Here is an 18029-nt window from a genome sequence, read left to right on the forward strand (position 1 = left end):
AAAATTAACGTTCAAAATACACATATAGATGTTCATTTCATACGTGAAAGTTCCGAGTTGACAGCATTTGTTTTCATACATATTTTACTAAATATAGATATATATAGACAATAAAAAATAAATAAAAGATGAATCAAAGAAACATGGCCCCCTCACGTATTAGGAGGACAGTATGAGTCACCAGAACCGAGGACAGGTGTTTTTGATGAATCTAACATGATTAAAATGGAGTTTGAAGTTACAATTGGTTTGTATAGGATGGGGGTGTGTCCAATCTTTAAAGGCTGTTTCCCAAAATGTGTTTTTCCTCATACTTAGGTACATAAATCTCCACTTCAGTTGCACCCACATACACCAAACCTTTCAGTTTTATTCTTATCTATATCCTGAAGATATTTACAGAGGGGTTTGTTGATATATCATTCATAGCCTGATGACTGTTGCAACTATTTTATGATTTATGGAGTGATAAAAAGAGATATCTAAAATCCCCTCTGTAATTTGTTTTGTCTCTAATATGTCAAGAAAGGGAAACAATAGTTTTGAACCTGGCATTATCCAATCTTCAGATTTATGTACCTGAAAAGTATGCAAATTGGGCATTATTAGCGCATATAATGCCTCATTTGCATATCTAAACATATAATTTCAGAAAACTTGTAATTCAAAAATTCTTAGTCTTGATGTAAGTAATCAACTGGAAAAGTGTCATTGTTGTAGCTATTAGTTATTTTTTTTACCCTATTCACCTGTAGTGTCTCGCCTTAAAAAATACATATATTCAAAGATTTGCGCACATTTTCACGACTTTTCAAAAATAGCAGATCTACAAGCTTGCAGCACGGCACTCGGTGCCGCGCTGTGAGCTTGTATATCTGCTATTTTTCAATAGCTAAAGTTACTAGGGCCCCTCCACCTTGGGCCCTGGTAACTCAGTCCCACTTTCCTACCCCTTGTGACGCCCCTGGTGAATTGAGAGTCTGTTGTCATTATGGATAGGCTACAATAAAAATCTATCAAGCAATGCATATGAGCCTGCAGGTGCTCTGTGCTCTGTGTGAGTTGGTTAATGAGTTCAGCGTTAAAATTGAAAAATCAGTTATCGAATAAAGCATTCAACCAAGCCGTGTAATAAATAAGCCTATTTGCAGTGGGACCCTGTTTCAAATTACAATCAATAGGTCGACAAATAAGAGGAAAATCAATAACTATTCAATACAAAACTACTGAAATTGATGAGAGCACTGGTTGACAGTTGCCTTTCATGCCATTCCATTAAATGCCATGCCCTGCCATGCCATGAAAATGACATACTATCTGGACTGTTTGCCATGTAAACTGACTGAAAATTCCGGCAGTACTGGCTGAGACATCAGTGTTATTCTTCTGGTAGGCTGCATTCACTTGTTATTGCTCCAAATTGCAGTTTTGTAACTTGCATGTAGTTAAATTATGCAAGATTACTCGCCACACAAATATGAATGTAGTTGAACTACATGTGGTTTAATGCTCCCCACACTGGTTGTTTCTCTGGCTTGTTGAACTGTGTGAGCAACTGTTTTTCTCAACATGTTATTGGAGTTAGATGTCTTTTCTCCTGGCTGTCATCCACAAATGCAAGCTCTTGTCAGAATGTAAATTATATTGATATAGCCCAGATAGAAGATTTCAATTTAATTAATCAGAAATACTTACAGAATGTGGGTTGGGAAGAGGGTGGGTTGAGGACAGTAATGTTTGTGTGCCGTCACGGTTGTCTTGTTATAATGTTGTTTCGTCTCTTCCGGTATAATAAATCATTTTAAAAAAGTACAATAGTGACTGTTCTGTATGTTCCATTGTTATGTCAGTGGTTCTCAAGCCTTTTCATGTCAAGGACCCCCACATTAATGTATGTATTTGCATGGCCACGTTCCCACATCTGAAAAGATGTTGAGCCAAGGAACCCCATACAAGATTTGTGTTGTCAAAAATGTGAGCTTGTCGGCTCAAATAGCCAATGTATGTAGGGTTCAAGTGGTTGAACTAGCCTCCTGAAACCCCCTCAAAAACCCCTGGGGTCCCAGGGCTTTGAGAACCACTGTATGTTTGGTTGCCTTGTATTTGGAAGGGGGAGACTTCTTCTGGAAGAAAACTTTTATTTGGTTATATTTGGTTGCAAATGTTGTGTGTGCATAAGTGTCAACCTGGCTGGCAACCTTTCCTGACACAATATTATGCATTATTATATTAACTTTATTATATGTGTGAACTGTGTGTATCAAGCGGCCCAATACATTCATAAAAAAAAGTCCCAAACATTTTATTCAGTTTTAGTCTGTCTTTGAGACATTCTAAAGTGGCTATGTTTATCTGGCTCATGTCATTTGAATAATAAAATGCTGTATACTTAACACAAGCTCTTATTTATGGTTCAATTTAAACCTTTTTCAGCTCAATTCTAGAAAATAAAGGCAGGCAGACAAAAATGTTATTCTGCATGGAGTCCAGGGGTTGACACCAAGGTCTCAGAGGCACTTGCCCGTCCATTATGAAATAATTCATATACCTAATTTTTTTATACCAAATACTTACAGACCAGAAGACAGAGCACTCTGGCCACGTTCAGGTGTTTAGACACATGATGTTTAGGGCAACCCTTAGTGTCGAAGCCTGGAGTCTTTTTAGAACAGAAGAAACACTCTACTATGCAGAAGTATTTGTCACAGACACTCAGACAGTTTACACTGTTAATGTGACTAGTGTCATCATGTCCAACCTATAGGCAAGTGTGTCCAAAACTGTGGTGATTCTAAAAAGCCTCTTTCAACTGCTTTTCTGTATGTGTGCCAGCCAGAATTAGACCAGTGATAAAGCATGTTGGTTTCTTCTCCCTTTGACCTCATAATAAAAATGCTTAGTAGATGTGAAAATCCGATTGGCAGGCATAGTGATAGAAATTGGTTATTACACAACCATCACAGCAGGTATTAGAGGTATTCCCTTTTTTGTCTAAGATATTTCCTAAATAATGTCAGAATGGAAGGGAGTTATATGTATCCGCCAGACTAAAGTGAAGTCACTTCAGCAAGACAAATATACCATCATTTTGTGCTACAGTAAAAGTGTCATCTTTTACGAACTGCTGACCCCTCAAAATGCTCCTCTGTTACCCTCCTTACGTCCAATAATAACCACTACAGGCAAGGACGTGCTGGCCATTGGGAAAAGCGGGACAACTCCCGAACGGCCGGTTCATTCCCGGCCTGACCAGGCCGGCCATTAGGAAAAGATTAAAAATAAAATGTCGGCCTTCGTTCCATTTTGGGGGCTGGGCGGCCAACAAAGTAAATCGTCACTGTCGGACAGAAACCTTATCTCCAAGTTTCAAATGTGTAAATTTTTTCACAAAGCAAAGCCCTGCTTCATCATACAAGGCCATCGCACAAAAGTAGTGAAAACAGCAGATCTACAAGCACACAACGCCTCACGGTGTGAGGCGTTGTGTGCTTGTAGATCGGCTGTTTTCACTAGTTTAAATCATTTTTTAAATGATAAATACAAAACAAACGGTTTTGGACATACAAGGTTTCCACCCGACAACGACAAAATTTAACTCATGTAATTGGCCCACTGGTTTGTCACTTGTCATGATCTGAAATGGCAAATCTTTGAGTAGCAGCAGCGCTATAGAGAGAGATCTCTCTCTATAGAGAGAGATCTCTCTCTATAGCGCACAATGAGGGCCTCTCCAACTCTTTTTCCCGGGCTGAATCAGGGGCCCAGCACGTCCCTGACTACAGGGAACCCAGTCCATGGGTTTTAATGCCTTTCCTTCTAGATGATGGCAGTTAAACAATGCAGTATTGACAACCAATCAGCAGGGAGGTTAGATATTGAATGTACCATAAGTGGAGTTCAGAGGGAGGCTCAGACAATTCAGCCAAGAAGGGCTCTGGGAACTACAGTCCAGTGAGTCCATGTGGACTTCACATACAAATCCAATATTGACTGGTCAGGTCAGATCTATCTATCCCTCAAGTCTAGGAGCAGCTATAGCAATTTCAGGAAAACATAATACCTTTGCAATTAATTGGCTTTGGGATGATATTTGTGCTGAAATCAGAATATACTGTAGCTAATATATAGCTTAGCTTTGTAGAGGAATAAATAAGCTCCTTGTTTTCATTTGTACAGTACATTTTCAATGAGGTGACTGAATGTATCGGTGAACAAAAGGCTATGCATGTATAATGATGAAAGACTTGAAAATGTGCATTTGCATTTGTGCAATTGGTAATAATACTGTGGGTGGACTTACCCAGTAAGTAGGCTATCCAAGAGATTTGTGTTATCTAATAATTTCACTTCAATGGTAAGCCTGTATAGATTAGAGTTCAATATTATATATACCAATGGTTAAATCTCTCTCTCTCTTTCTCTCTCTCTCTCTCTCTCTCTCTCTCTCTCTCTCTCTCTCTCTCTCTCTCTCTCGCCCACACGCACACGCGCACACACACACACACACACACACACACACACACACACACACACACACACACACACACACGCGCACACACACACTAAATTTGGAGATAAGCATTCTGATTCAGTACAAGTAGCACTATAAATCTAATGGCGCTCACTTGCCTAGATATACAGTACATATATGTGTCCAGAAAGTTTAGTTTAGTTTAGTTTATTTGATCATCTCACAGTATAGCAAAACGGTTGAGGTGATCAAAAGGAATATAGGCTGAAGCTATAAGCTTATGAATGCCTATCCTACATAATCATTGTTTAAGATATACAGTAATATGTTATAAAAGTGTTCAAATTCACCATATAAAGATAATGTAAATAAAAAAGAAAGAAAGGAGCATTTTTACCTTTATCCAAAGCTCTTTACGAGGTGCCTATATCATCCATAATGTAGTATGTTTTGTAATAATAATCAAAATGTACAAAGTAACTAGTGACTCAAGTTTTCAAATAAATGTGGATTAAAAAAGTAGCCTACAATATTTGGATCCGAGATGTAGTGGAGTATAAGTGAAAGTATTGGAAATCGGAAATATTCGAGTAAAGTACAAAATACAAATACCTCAAAATGTTACTTACGTACAGTATACTTGAGTAAATGTTCTTAGTTACTTTAAACACCACTGCTTGTAGCCTTGTAAAGTAGTGGCCTAGTAGAAGTTGTTTGTGCTCCATACATAGGGTTTTCCTGAGGTCGAGGTGGACAGTAGAGCCCTCTGGTGGCGTTATACTGCAACCTTTCTTTCTTTTTTACAATTATGAACTGTCACTTTAAATGCTGAAGCGCACTAGAAACTCCACCTCCCACAATCCTTTGGGCCCGCTCCGTCGTCGAACAAATAGCGGAAACAAAAGAAATCACCGATTTCTCAAAACAAAACAACACCTAGCCGAGTCAAAGAATTCAAGCAAAGCGGTGACTGACAGTTGTCAACCCTCACACTACAACTACATACAAGTCGACAGGTTTGACATGGCTTTGAAAAGAATACAGAAGGTAAGTGTATTCCCTTTTAATGTAGCGTAATGTTGGGCTGACTAAAAAAAACAGAACACAGTAGCATCGCAATTAAGTCCGTCGGTTAATGTTAGCTAACTGGTTGTTTATCACAACTTGGTAACAATTTTGTAGGCCTACGTGTTGACAACAGTTGACTTTAATCTACTTTAAAGTCAACGCTGTTGACATTTGTGATGATAAGAGCCAGCTAACTTTGGCGTTTTGGCTACCACACAAGATAGGCCTGAATCAAACGTTTCTGGAATGGGCTGTTGTTTGTTTAACGCTCTGTTTACCATTACATGTAACGCCCTGAAAGCATGAGGACACATACAAAAACCCCAGAGTTATAACAAACACACTACTGCTATTATACCACGAAAATAAAAATAAAACAACAACCTATTTATTGGTCACCATGGGGACATATCCAAAGAGCTCTTTATAACTCTAGATCACTGGATCTAATGCCAGTGATCCAATTTTCTTTTTCGTTTTTCCCCTCCACAAAAATATTTATATTTTTAGATTATTATTTTTTTTTTATGTCAAATGTCTGGGTCACAGGCTAAAAGGTTTGGCAACCACTGCTCTAGATAACATTTATGAGATTTGAAACAATTTTCTGAATACTATAATTGCTATAGTTTCATGTTAATATGTATACAATTGGTGTAAACGATGCCTATATTTTGACAATTCCAAGTGGAATATTTGCCATCTACAAATGTATGGGATGCTCATTCAGAATACTTAATGAAGTGGTTCATCTATTACTTATCAAAAGAGCTTCACAGTGTGTATGTATATGTGTAATCCACAGATTCTAATTTGTTATTCTGTTTGTTTGCCATTAACAGGAGTTGCATGACTTGCAAAGGGACCCACCAGCTCAGTGTTCAGCTGGTCCAGTCGGGGAGGACTGTAAGTTGACTCTTTGAATGAATACTGAGACTTAATTGTGTGGAAATTGACATGGAAAGGAAATGCCTATGTGTGTCTGTAGACCTGACATCTTGCTTATTGTTCACCTAATTTGGGAATTTTGCTGCTGACGTAGTGTTGTCTAAAACGATTAATCTGAAGCCTAAACAGTAATTGTATTTTTCTCCTTTCTTTCTGCAGTATTTCACTGGCAAGCTACCATCATGGGACCGGTGAGCCCTTTTTCTGGATTTTTGTTTTGTTCCATGTTGCTTCTGGAGCTTTTGGACAATAGTGTTTTATTTTGACTGACAGCTACCCTACCTGTGCTGCGCAGGGAGCACAGAGTGGTGCATTCTATCGGAGTGATTGCAAGCCTGTATCATCACAAAGCCACTTATCACTTGCTATCAACTTGCTGTGTCTACAGTTCCAGTCTTTACCGTATATAGAGTACCGGTAGTTCTAATAGAAGTGCCCAGTAGTAACTCAAGTCCTCAACTCTATCTTCGTTTGTCCCCTTATGTCCTCTAATATAAACTAGTGACAAAAAAAGCTTTTTTTGTTGTTGTTGCCATGTTATGCTTTATTTCAGATAGGGTAGTTTAGAGCAGTGGTTCTCAACCTTTTCAGGCTGTGACCCCCCAAAAATATATTTGGACTTGACTGTTGGGACCCCCACCCGGACAAGCACTTGGAATTGTAAGGCATTACATTTTGAGTTACATTTCGGTTCCACAGGAGTTAGATTAAGAACTTGGGTCTCCGTGCTCACAAGGAGCACATGGTCCATCTATGCGATAACTGGCTGAGCCCCAAAGCACCTGGCAAAGAACATTTTTAATCTGTTGGCTTGTTTATTGTGTGTGTGTGTGTGTGTGGCTCCATCAGCCCTGTAGAGTTGGTTTGACAAATACACTTCTATTCCAGACCGACAGCCCGTATCAAGGAGGGGTGTTTTTCCTGGCTATCCACTTCCCCACTGACTATCCCTTTAAACCGCCAAAGGTGACACCATTCTGCTTGGCCAAATGAAAAAATTCTCATTAGACATATGCCTTTCTTTCAGTTTTAATCGTATGTACTTTTGTCCCTTCCTATGTCATGTTCTTTCCACAGGTAGCCTTCACAACACGAATCTATCACCCAAACATAAACAGCAATGGTAGCATCTGCCTCGACATCTTAAGGTCACAGTGGTCACCTGCACTTACAATATCAAAGGGTAACAAAACACATGTGGTTTCAAATAATACCCTTTCATTGTCAAGAGTGTTTTGTATTATGTACAAAGGATTATGTGATTATTTATTTCTCTTTATTTTTCCAGTGTTATTATCCATATGCTCTTTGCTATGCGATCCAAACCCAGATGACCCTCTTGTCCCTGACATTGCACACATCTATAAATCTGACAAACAAAAGTGAGTATCAAAGCATGAAGAATGTGCTATCTGAACTTTTATTCAGTGATCTAGTGCACTAAAACAGTGGTTCCCAAACTTTTTAGCCTCTCAGGCCAAAATAGAAATTACACATTCGCCCGGGACACAAACTAGTGAAAATGGCAGATCTACAAGCTCTCAACACGCCGCGAGCTTGAAGATCGTCTATTTTCACTACTCCTTAATTATTGTAATTTTTTATTTATGGAATTTCTTTTTTAGTTTAGTTTAAAATGTATAAAATTATTATTATTATCTTAATTATAAAAAGAAAAGGAAAAAAAACTTTTGAAATGAATACATTTTTTTAAATGTAGGAAAAGAAAATAGAATTTTTACTCAAGCCGAGACCCACAAATGGGTCCTGACCCAGTGTCTAAAATGTTTCTCTCCTTCCCTCCCCTCTCCAGGTACAACAGATTAGCCAGAGAATGGACTCAAAAGTACGCAATGTAAACGACTGTGAAGGCTTGGCAATAATGGAAATGGTTTGGGCGCATATCTTGCTGGACTTCTCCAAAATACTGCAGTACTGTTGCATCTTCTCCAACACTGGTTCTAGATGAGGTGTTTTTTTATATATATATGGGAAGCACTTTCTCTACCCAGACTGAACTGGTTTTATCCTTGAAATTATTGTTTTCCTCTTTTGCCTTTGGTTTGGTATTATTATTGCTAAATATTATTATTATTGGTGAGATGCCCTGCAAAACAAGACCAATTGTGATTTAATTTTCCAAAGTTATACCTCCCCCTCCTCCATGTTAGAGATTTATATTGTATGGTATAAAACTATACAGAATCTATTTTTATTATTTTGCATTAAAAAAGCCAGTCAAAAATGTTATCTGTGATTGTATATAAGTGAAATGTGTTATATTAATTGCCTGCCTACATACATTACAATTTATCGTGAAAGATTTGATGCTCTGTCAGTATAGATTGTATTTAATTCCCATCTACCGATTTAGAAGTACACAAACAGGAGGGTAGTATTCTTAAATGCAGAGAGATAATGCAGTGGTTTATTTCAGAACATTTACTGGTGATTCTGGGATCCTGAAATATTGTGATGATCACTGCTGTCACTGCTTTTTTCGTTTGGCCAGGAGATGGCAGCATTTGTTTCACAACCTGAGATTTTACAGTATGGAAGCGGCCTATTTCCTCATTTAATTCTAGTTCTACCAACTTATTGTACTGATCTGGGACCCTCAGGTAGCACGTGGTGGAATTCTATGTCATTTCCAAGTTTGTTTACATCTGGATTAAACACCCTTTTGCTTTAGTCATGTTTTTTTTAGTGCAACCTTCAAACTGGTTGTAGGCCTACTGTGTTTACCTATTTCAATGCATAATTCCAAGCTCTTGAGACAAACACCAGAACTAGTTTAAATAAGTTTAAATATACAAGGGGGATCGTTCTGATACTGTACATGTACAGTATGCTATCAAATGTTGCATTTGAGACAAAGGTGTCAGTTAGTTTCCCTTTCCTGTATTGCTTCCCATAGTTGCCTACAGGAAGTGTATTACTTCCTCAAAACAATACATTTGTTTGGCTCCCAAGGTGACATTCAGGTAGATCAAAAGAAGAGCTACATGCTCATCCAACTCACATTGATATTGTTAGTTGGGTGCCTTCAAACAAATTTTGCCACAAAAAGTGGAAGAATAAGTTCACACTCCCAAATTGTGTGTCCATTTGGCATTGTGTTAAATTTAGGTGGCACACAACCCATATGTGATCAAGCACAAAGTGAATGAAAAAATTAAGTAATCAATTACAGTAACAAAGTACATTTACTAGGCCTATAGGCTACTGTAAGTACATGTTGAGTATTTGTAGTTTTTGATACTTATGAGTTATGACTTTCACTCCACTACATTTCAAAACAAATTTTACATTTCAAGGAAAAGTAAAAAGTAGACTACATCATGAATTAACCACTTAAGCCCTATTTCAAATGTATTGAACATATATTTAGGCCTATATAAAAATATGTAAAGTATTATACAGCAATGCATTGATTTACTTTGTAATTTGTACTTTAAATACTTGAGTATTTTAAAGCATGTTTCCAGTAGCCTACTTATATACTCCAGAGCTACAAGTTGTTTGACTGAGCAACTTGAGTAATATTTAACCAGGCAGGAGTAGGATGATATCTAGTTATAGTAAAGATTCTATACTTTGAATGAAGTAGGCTCTACTGGTCCACCACTGGTCTATTGTTTGTAGCCTTAACAGAACCCAGGGGGAGGTAGATGCTAAGGGGAAAAAATGAGATTTGGGAGGAGTCCCTTTTTTTGCATGATGACACGTGAAACTTTCCCGAGGACTTGGTTGGTATGCCTCAAGTCCAGTTGCTTGCTTTGTGCACTGCTCTGAAGACTCAGCGAAGAACTTTGGAGAGTGAGTCTGCCTATTTTTAGAGCTCCTGCTCGATGGGGAAAACAGAGGGGCTTGAAGAAACGGTTGGGGAAGGTCTTTACTGCGCCGAAATGAGCACGACCAGCACCAGTGGCAAGTGACGGAACAAAAGTAACTCAACGAAAGTTTAGCAAAAGTTTAACACCTACTTAGCTCGACCAAGCTTTAAAACGCAGTGGCCACTGGAAAGGTTGCTGTGCAGCGCAATGGCTGCCCAATGCGACCCTCTGAGCGGATACTTGCAGCAGTCGGACCAGGGCTCCAACAGCGAACGCAGCACCGACTCCCCCGTCCCGGGATCCGAGGATGACTTGAGCGGACCTCATCCGTTGCCAGACCCCGAGTGGACCGAGGAGAGGTTTCGCGTGGACCGCAAGAAACTGGAAATCATGTTACTTGGTAAATAATCACGATCATTCATTTCACGATTGAATCATGTCTTTTTTGAAAAAAGAAAGAAAGAAAGAAAGAAAGAAAAAATAAGTTAACGCCGTGATCACGCATCCACATCGTGATCCAATCGAACCCTCGGACCGTCTGAAATGTGTGTTGTTAACTGAGAATGTGCATTACAGTGGCTGTTCTCAACCGTGAATGTTAGAACTGTTATCCTCAGTGTTTAGTTTCACGATTAAATAAGTTCTGGAGAGATCAAAGCAGGCTAATCCAATTAGGTCAATTGAGCACTCGTCTCAATTAAGCACCCTAAACTAGTTTAGGCCTAAATGCCCTGTCACAGCAAGTTTATGGAGACGTTTATGGCTATTATTGTGAATTGGAGAGTGTGTGATCCATAATATGCTGAATTGTAATTGAATGTTTGTTGGATGGGTTGACGGGTCAATCAAAGCCATAGTGAGGACCAGCATGCATCATCCTCTGAGGTGCCGAGGTAGTGACTTGAGTTGGCCGATAGGGGGAGCTACTTAAACTGCCGTGGCAATTGTATGCATGCCTGAAATGAGAGTAACAAACAATGGTGTAAAGAAAATAAGTACATGTACTCAAGTAGGCCTACTGTACCAATTTTGAGATACTTTTTACATTACTTGAGTATTTCCAAGTTTCAGTATTTTTACTTCTACTCCATCTCAGAGGCAAATATTGCAGTTTGCAGTTTTACAATTATTTCAATACTAGTTACTTTATAGATTTTTATTGTTATTTTGAAGGAAAAAAATGCATGCATTTGAAAACTTGTGAAATGGGATATTTTGCATTATGAGTAATTTCTACTTTTGTACTTTTGGTACATTTTGATACCATTACTTTTGTACTTTTACTCAATACTGAATTACTGATACTAAAATACTAACCACTGGTAACAAACCTGCTGTTGGCTAGGTTACCTCATGCTTCGCAAACCCTGTGATTAGTGGTTAATTTCTTCTCTTTTTTACTCAGAAAACAATATAATTGCTGAAACGCTTGAGCTGGATACTAAGGTTTGGGGGCGTTTGTCAAAAGAAAAAGAAAAGAGTAAATAATCTGTTAATAACCCAGTTATTACTCAATTCATGTGCAACTCTACTTGTTGAGTCTGTCTTTTGTTTTGTTCCAAGGAGGCGGAGATAATGCTGTATCTCTCTCTCCCCTCACACATTATCTCTTCCCTCACACGCATGTTGTGGTGAACGGTTAAACAAAATGATGTCAGACTTGAAAAGAGAGACCAGGAAGTCTCCAAGGACGTGTCCCCCCTGGTAACTGAGACATTGAGGTCATTTATCAGATACCCCAAAACATCAGAGTGCAAAGACGCTTTATTTGATGTTACGTAAGGGTGAATTCTTTATCAATCCCACAGGAAAACAGTGAGTCGCCATCGGCTGTATTGGGGCAGGAACACGAACAATCTGTTATGAAGATATGATGAAACAAGCAGGACATCAAGTCTTTAAATTAGTCTACAAGAAAACAAGTTGTCACAGTTATCACGTTGGATAGGGCTGTTTCCTGTCCGTTGAAGAGAGAATATGTATTAAACCCAATTCTCTCTCAAATTTTCCATCATTGTCAACACCATTACAAACCCTGTTGATTAGATTGGCTCTACTTTTTATTACTGTATCTTGCTTGAGGTCCTATGACGAGGTCCTATGTGTGTAAAGCGTGTGATAGCCCCCAGATGTAGGCCAACGTATGTGTGGGCGCTTTACTCATCGGTGACTACAGAAACGAAGTCCAAGCTGCTACTAGCAAGTTTTCCTTTCAAATTTAGCCAATGTGTTTCTCCTTTAGAGAGATTTTCAGCTAGCAGCTGGATTGTAAGTTACTTAATGCACACACACACACACACATACACACACGCACACAGATGTACCAATATAGAGTTCCCCTTGAGCATGTCCTGGTTGTGGGCCCGGTGCTGCCTCGCTTCTCAGTACATTCCTCAAAGCTCCATGTCATCTCTGCCTCTTCCAGGAAAACAACTTAACCAGAGACCGGCCCTAAAACCAAGTCTCCCGGACATACCATGCGCCACGTCACTTTTTGCGCGTGTGTGTGTGTGAGAGAGAGAGAGAGAGACTACCGTAGATGTGCGTTGCATGCTCATTTATATTTCCTGTCCGCAATGCAGCACTTTTCTGATTTGGGGGTTGGTTTACAGCAACAGTTTGTTTAGTTTCGTCTTCCATCTCTTAAACATCTTGTTTCCTGATGGTGGCTTTATGAGCTCATGGCTGACGTTGTTCGTGTTGACATTTCAACTGGAGTGTGGCGCAGAAGTCGCTGCCATGTTCTCCTGACACCTGGCCTTTCTGGTCAGTCTTAGGTTCAGGGTGAGAGAACGCATAATCTCAACCGTGAAACAGCTTCCACCCTTGACCCCTAGTCTTCTGAAAGGTTCCAGGATGTGTCTGATTGCATCCCTTTCAGCTTGTATAAGTTCTTTCCTAGAAACATCAATAACAACTCAGTGTGGTCCTGGCATTTGTACCCTTTCTCTCACTGTGAATTTGTGATTACCCAAACTTATAGCCATAGCCACCATTTAAATCCTCTTCAACCTTGAATGTTGAATCCAGTTTGACACTGGTGTTGTTGACTTCTCCACATGTAGCCGTTTTCTTGCCGGGTTGCAACTAATTCATTCATCAAATAAGTGTTATTTAAGCCTTATTTTATACTTATATTTGTTGCATGAAAATAGTGAAAATCACGTGTCATGTTGTACGATTACCGTTTATTTGATTTAAATTCATTGTTTTTCATAATTGATTAAATCAATTAGTTCAATTAACTGTTGCACCGCCACACATACATTTCATTGGCTGGCTATGATTCATGCTCAATGTTCCTATTGGCTGCCATCAAGTCATTGCTGCAACATCTGGCTGTGTTTTTACTGGATAAGACATGGATTTTGAGGTGAGACGTGATGTCCTGAAAGCCAATGTGCAGGGGTGTCGCACCAAATTCTGGGCCCTGGTTTCAAGGATTCAGTGCTGGGCCCCCCATGAATGTTCTTCATAGGGGGAGGGGGTTCAACCCATTTTGACTGGGAACACATTATTTTGCGCTTTAACTATTGAAAAATAGCAGATATACAAGCTCACAGCACAGCACCGAGTGCCGCGATGCGAGCCTGTAGATCTGCTATTTTTTGAAAAATCGTGGAAAAAGTCTTTGAATATTTCAAATGAAAAACCTGTGTTTCTATGTCCGTTGTTGCTCAAACCTTTTCGTGTGAAGGACCCCCAAAATGATATGTATTTGGCCACGGACCCCTCATCTTAAAATATTTAGTTCCTTCCAGGGACCCCCAGACGCAAAATTTGAGTCACAAATGTTCGCTTAAATAATACATATATTCAAAGATTTGCACACATTTTTACAACTTTTTTTCACTCAAAATAGCAGATCTACAAGCTTGTTAGCTTGTATATCTGATATTTTTCAATAGCTAAAGTATAAAATAATTAAGGCCCCTCCACCTTGGGCCCTAGTAACTCAGTCCCACTTTTCCCCCCATTGTGACGCCCCTGTCAATGTGTGTTAGGTCCATAGTGAAATCATTGTGTGGGAACTTTAGTATATTTGTATTTTATATTTTATTGTGTGTGACGGTATCGCTGGCCCTCTGCCTTGGAAAATTGAGTAACCTTGACCTCCAGTAAAAGGCCAAGGGTAGTATCATGGTGAAATCACTTCAAAAACAACAATGGCTGTCCTCCCTTTTCCTTGTGCTCAGGTGGTATGTACTGTAACTATGCAGTGGAGCACTGGTTCCCAAACACTGGGGCCCATTTGTGGGTCACAGACAGACTTTTATGGGTCCTTTTGTTTTTTGTTTCCTACATTTAGTTTTTTTATTATTATTTCAAAAGATTTTCAAAAATAATTTCCAAAAAAGCAATTGTTCAAGAATTAAAAGCAAAATTCAATGATTGCGACCGTAGGCACATCCTGTCTGTCAGTCAGTCCGTTCGTCCGTAACGCCTCAATGTCTATAGCTGTTCTGACATCACATTGACTGTCAAGACTGCTGACTACTAGTAAGACGCCTCAGGGTGACATGTGACCTCACCCTAAAGGACGAGGTTGCGCCAATTCTTGACCATCTGGCCAGTGATATACGTACAGTATAATGAGATTCCTGCATGATAGTCAACAATGTGATGTCAGAACATGCATTACCAAATATGGGCATTCCCAGATATGCCCTTGATATTGATGATGTTGGGACAAGGATCTCAGCATCACCTGGATATCCATGCCCATATATGGAGATCCCTGGTGTCATCAATAATAAGCCCATATCTGGGAATGCCCATATATTAAGCCCATGTTTGGCAATGCCCATATATGGATGCTCTATATATGGCCAAGACAGAATTCATTTGCAAATCAAGTCTGCTGACTATCATCACCTGGATCTCCATATACGAACCATCATCCTTTAGGGAGAGGTCGCTTCTCGCCCTTAGGGCGCTTTTTTCCCCAGTAATTTAATTACGTTAATAGCCTATCTACAAGCAAGGCGTTGTGAGCTTGTAGATCTACTGTTTTCACTTGTCCCGGGCAAACGTCTAATTTGTCTTTTGGGTCAAAAGCAAAAATGTTTGGGAACCACTGCTGTAGAGCCCACTTTCAGGTGGAGCTCCAGAATAAACTGTGTAAAGTTTCTTTTTTTTTTTTGGTTGCAAAGGCAGACATAAACATAATGAATAATGTAATTGGAAAGTCTTAAAAGCCCTGGCTTTGTTGAAACATATTTCAGAGCTACCTTTTTGTAAGACTCATTATTTAAGCAAATTATCCTTTAGGAAACTGTGATGATGCATCACAGCAAGGTGACAGATGAGCTCTTGTCTGTTTTGCTTTGCACACTCGCTTTCTCATATGAATATGAATCACACATCAGAGGATTTCATGTGAAAGATGGAAAATGTCTGGACTAAAGAAATTTGATCCTGCAAGTGAATATATCTGTTTGTACAATTTTTGGAAGCCGTGGCTGTTGTAGCTGTAATATATTGGTCTGGTCTTTTCAGCAAAAGTTTTTTTTTTTTTTCCTTTTTATTCTTCAGCTTCTGCAAAAGTATTTTTTCTTCTTATTCTTCAGCCTCTTGTTGGAATTGTAGAGATCGGAGAAAACGAGCTGTAAAGTTTAGAACAACAAATGGTGACTATAATAGATGTCATGTGTGACTCTTTAGTACTTCACCGCATCAGAAGGATGTGTCCCACTCAAAATCTTGTTTGGATCAAACATCATTTTCCTCCCAAGTTCTCTGGCATTGTTTGCAGAGAATGGAAATTATTAAATGCTTAGATTAGGAAAGATGCCGTTTACAATCACTAACGTTGAAGTGAAATCAAGGCTTCCAAGCTGAGATCAGCTCAATGTTTATAAGGTGACAACAAAATTGTGCAGCCCTAACATTGTGCTAGGTTTACTGTTGTACTGTTGGCACAGTAGAATAGAATTCTTAACTCTACGGCTTGGAGACCTTGGCTCATGCTAGAAAGCCTGAAAGAGAGTTTTATGTGTACACTGCACAGTAAAATAACTCCCATCCTTTTTTACATCCAGATTGAGGCTGGTGTGGGAAAATAGTAACATTTTCTGCTGTACTTGCAAAGAGAGAGAGAGAGAGAGAGAGTGTGTGTGTGTGTGTGTGTGTGTGTGTGTGTGTCTACTGTCTATGCGTGCGTGCGTGTGCGCGCTTGTGCCGTTACCATGGACTTTAAGCACACATTGCGTATTTTATAAGGGTTGATTTGGAGTTGCTAAACCTTTGGTCAAAGGTGTCCCTGTTCACAGAATACATTTTGAGAGTTCACAGTTTGTGTAGCCTCCTGGTGGGCATGTGAGAGTATACAGTATATCCCAACAACATGTTTGCTGACTAACTGCTGCAATAACCTACAATTAGGTTAAGTGAATCTTTTTTCCCCCTTTTTTTTCCTTCATTGAAGTGATTTGTTTTCCTGTTTCAATACCACAGACCATTATTTACCCATGGCAACTGGCAAGAAGCAAGTTTCACATTGGTGTTATTTAGGCTTAAGCAATATAGAATATATATATTCAATTTAAAATGCTAGTGTTTTCAGTCAAATAGATGATGCTAGGCCACTCACTATTCCTAACTGTGCAAAGCCAATAAAGCTACGGTTATAGGCAGGGTTCGATGTCTGGGGTCTGGATGAAAAATAAAAATAGGGTGGGGGGCCTTGACCACGGACGGTGCACAACACAAATGTAACACGTACAGCATTTATTTTGCCTAACAATGCAGATTTTTGCATGTGGCCCCTGGAGGCCCCTGATGTTATCAGCGGAGTGACGTAGATGTAGTAATTTAGAAGCCCTCGCAAGCTAAATCAAAACAGATCGATGTGTCTAACAAAACACTGGCTGGTAATTCAGCAGTCTGAAAGCAGGATACATGTCATAAAGTCAACAGTAGAGGCTTTTATCCTTAGACAAACTATCAGTACTTATCTGCCTGCATGCAATACTTCATCCTCAAACATGTTTTAAGATTTTGCGTTGTACATTTGGCAGCACACTTTGGACTAAATAGTTGGTCCCTTAAACTAGGTCAAACCAATTAAGCTCTGCAGTGTGCTCAGACAGGCATACAGGTGCACACCTTAACAGGAAATGATTGAGGTGATGTTCAGTGCTTAGAACAGCAGTGTTCTCTCCTTGCATGACTGCGTGCTACTGGTTGTGAGTGAATGATTATAGATTAGTATTCCTGCATCATTTCTCTTACTTGCCCCAGGCATTTAGGCATCCATAAATGTGGGACCATAAGTCTCAGCATAAGCAGAGATAAAACATACCCACTAGTGAGAAAAATGAGAGGGCTAACAAAAGCAAAGACATGGATTCCCATCTCTCCCAAGAAATCTAACCCTGCTACAACACATTACGGTGCCGCCATATTATTTGTGAAGAGTGAAGAAACTTGACCAAAAGAAGTTGGTGGAGAGATTTTATTGCTTAGGATTTGTGCTGTAAAATTAGAAATGTTCACATCTGTAATTTGGTTTGTAGGCCGATGACTCAATACAACACCAGATAATTGCCTTATTCAGGAAGCAGTCTGAAATGCACCTGAAATAAACTGAAACCAGAAGTTGAAGAATGCAAAATTGGAAAATGTCAAGGTTTCAAATTAATCATGCACCCATATTTTGAGAAGGGAGACAAAAATAGAGGCTGGCAAAAAAGTGAACAATACAA

General features: G+C 39.3%; 2 protein-coding genes across 2 annotated transcripts in view; both read left to right on the forward strand.

The window, feature by feature from the left end:
* Window positions 1–5359: 5359 nt before the first annotated feature.
* LOC308297576 (ubiquitin-conjugating enzyme E2 D4-like) lies at window positions 5360–9178 on the forward strand. Its single transcript, XM_080741051.1, has 7 exons — window positions 5360–5518; window positions 6382–6445; window positions 6647–6678; window positions 7376–7453; window positions 7565–7670; window positions 7776–7869; window positions 8301–9178. Exons 1-7 carry the CDS (start codon window positions 5495–5497, stop codon window positions 8344–8346), a joined length of 444 nt encoding a protein of 147 aa, XP_080597177.1. The 5' UTR covers window positions 5360–5494; the 3' UTR covers window positions 8347–9178.
* Window positions 9179–10530: 1352 nt separating this feature from the next.
* The window catches only part of bicc1a (BicC family RNA binding protein 1a), a gene marked incomplete at both ends in the record, with an annotated part of 113986 nt that continues 106487 nt past the window's right edge, over window positions 10531–18029 (forward strand). The window contains one exon of the mRNA XM_080739738.1: window positions 10531–10723. Within this exon, the coding sequence (XP_080595864.1) occupies window positions 10531–10723 (193 nt within the window). The remainder of the gene's footprint in view (window positions 10724–18029) is intronic.

This window comes from Nannobrachium achirus (genome assembly GCF_963921795.1).
Source record: "Nannobrachium achirus genome assembly, chromosome: 13".
In the NCBI taxonomy this organism is placed as follows: Eukaryota; Metazoa; Chordata; class Actinopteri; order Myctophiformes; family Myctophidae; genus Nannobrachium; species Nannobrachium achirus.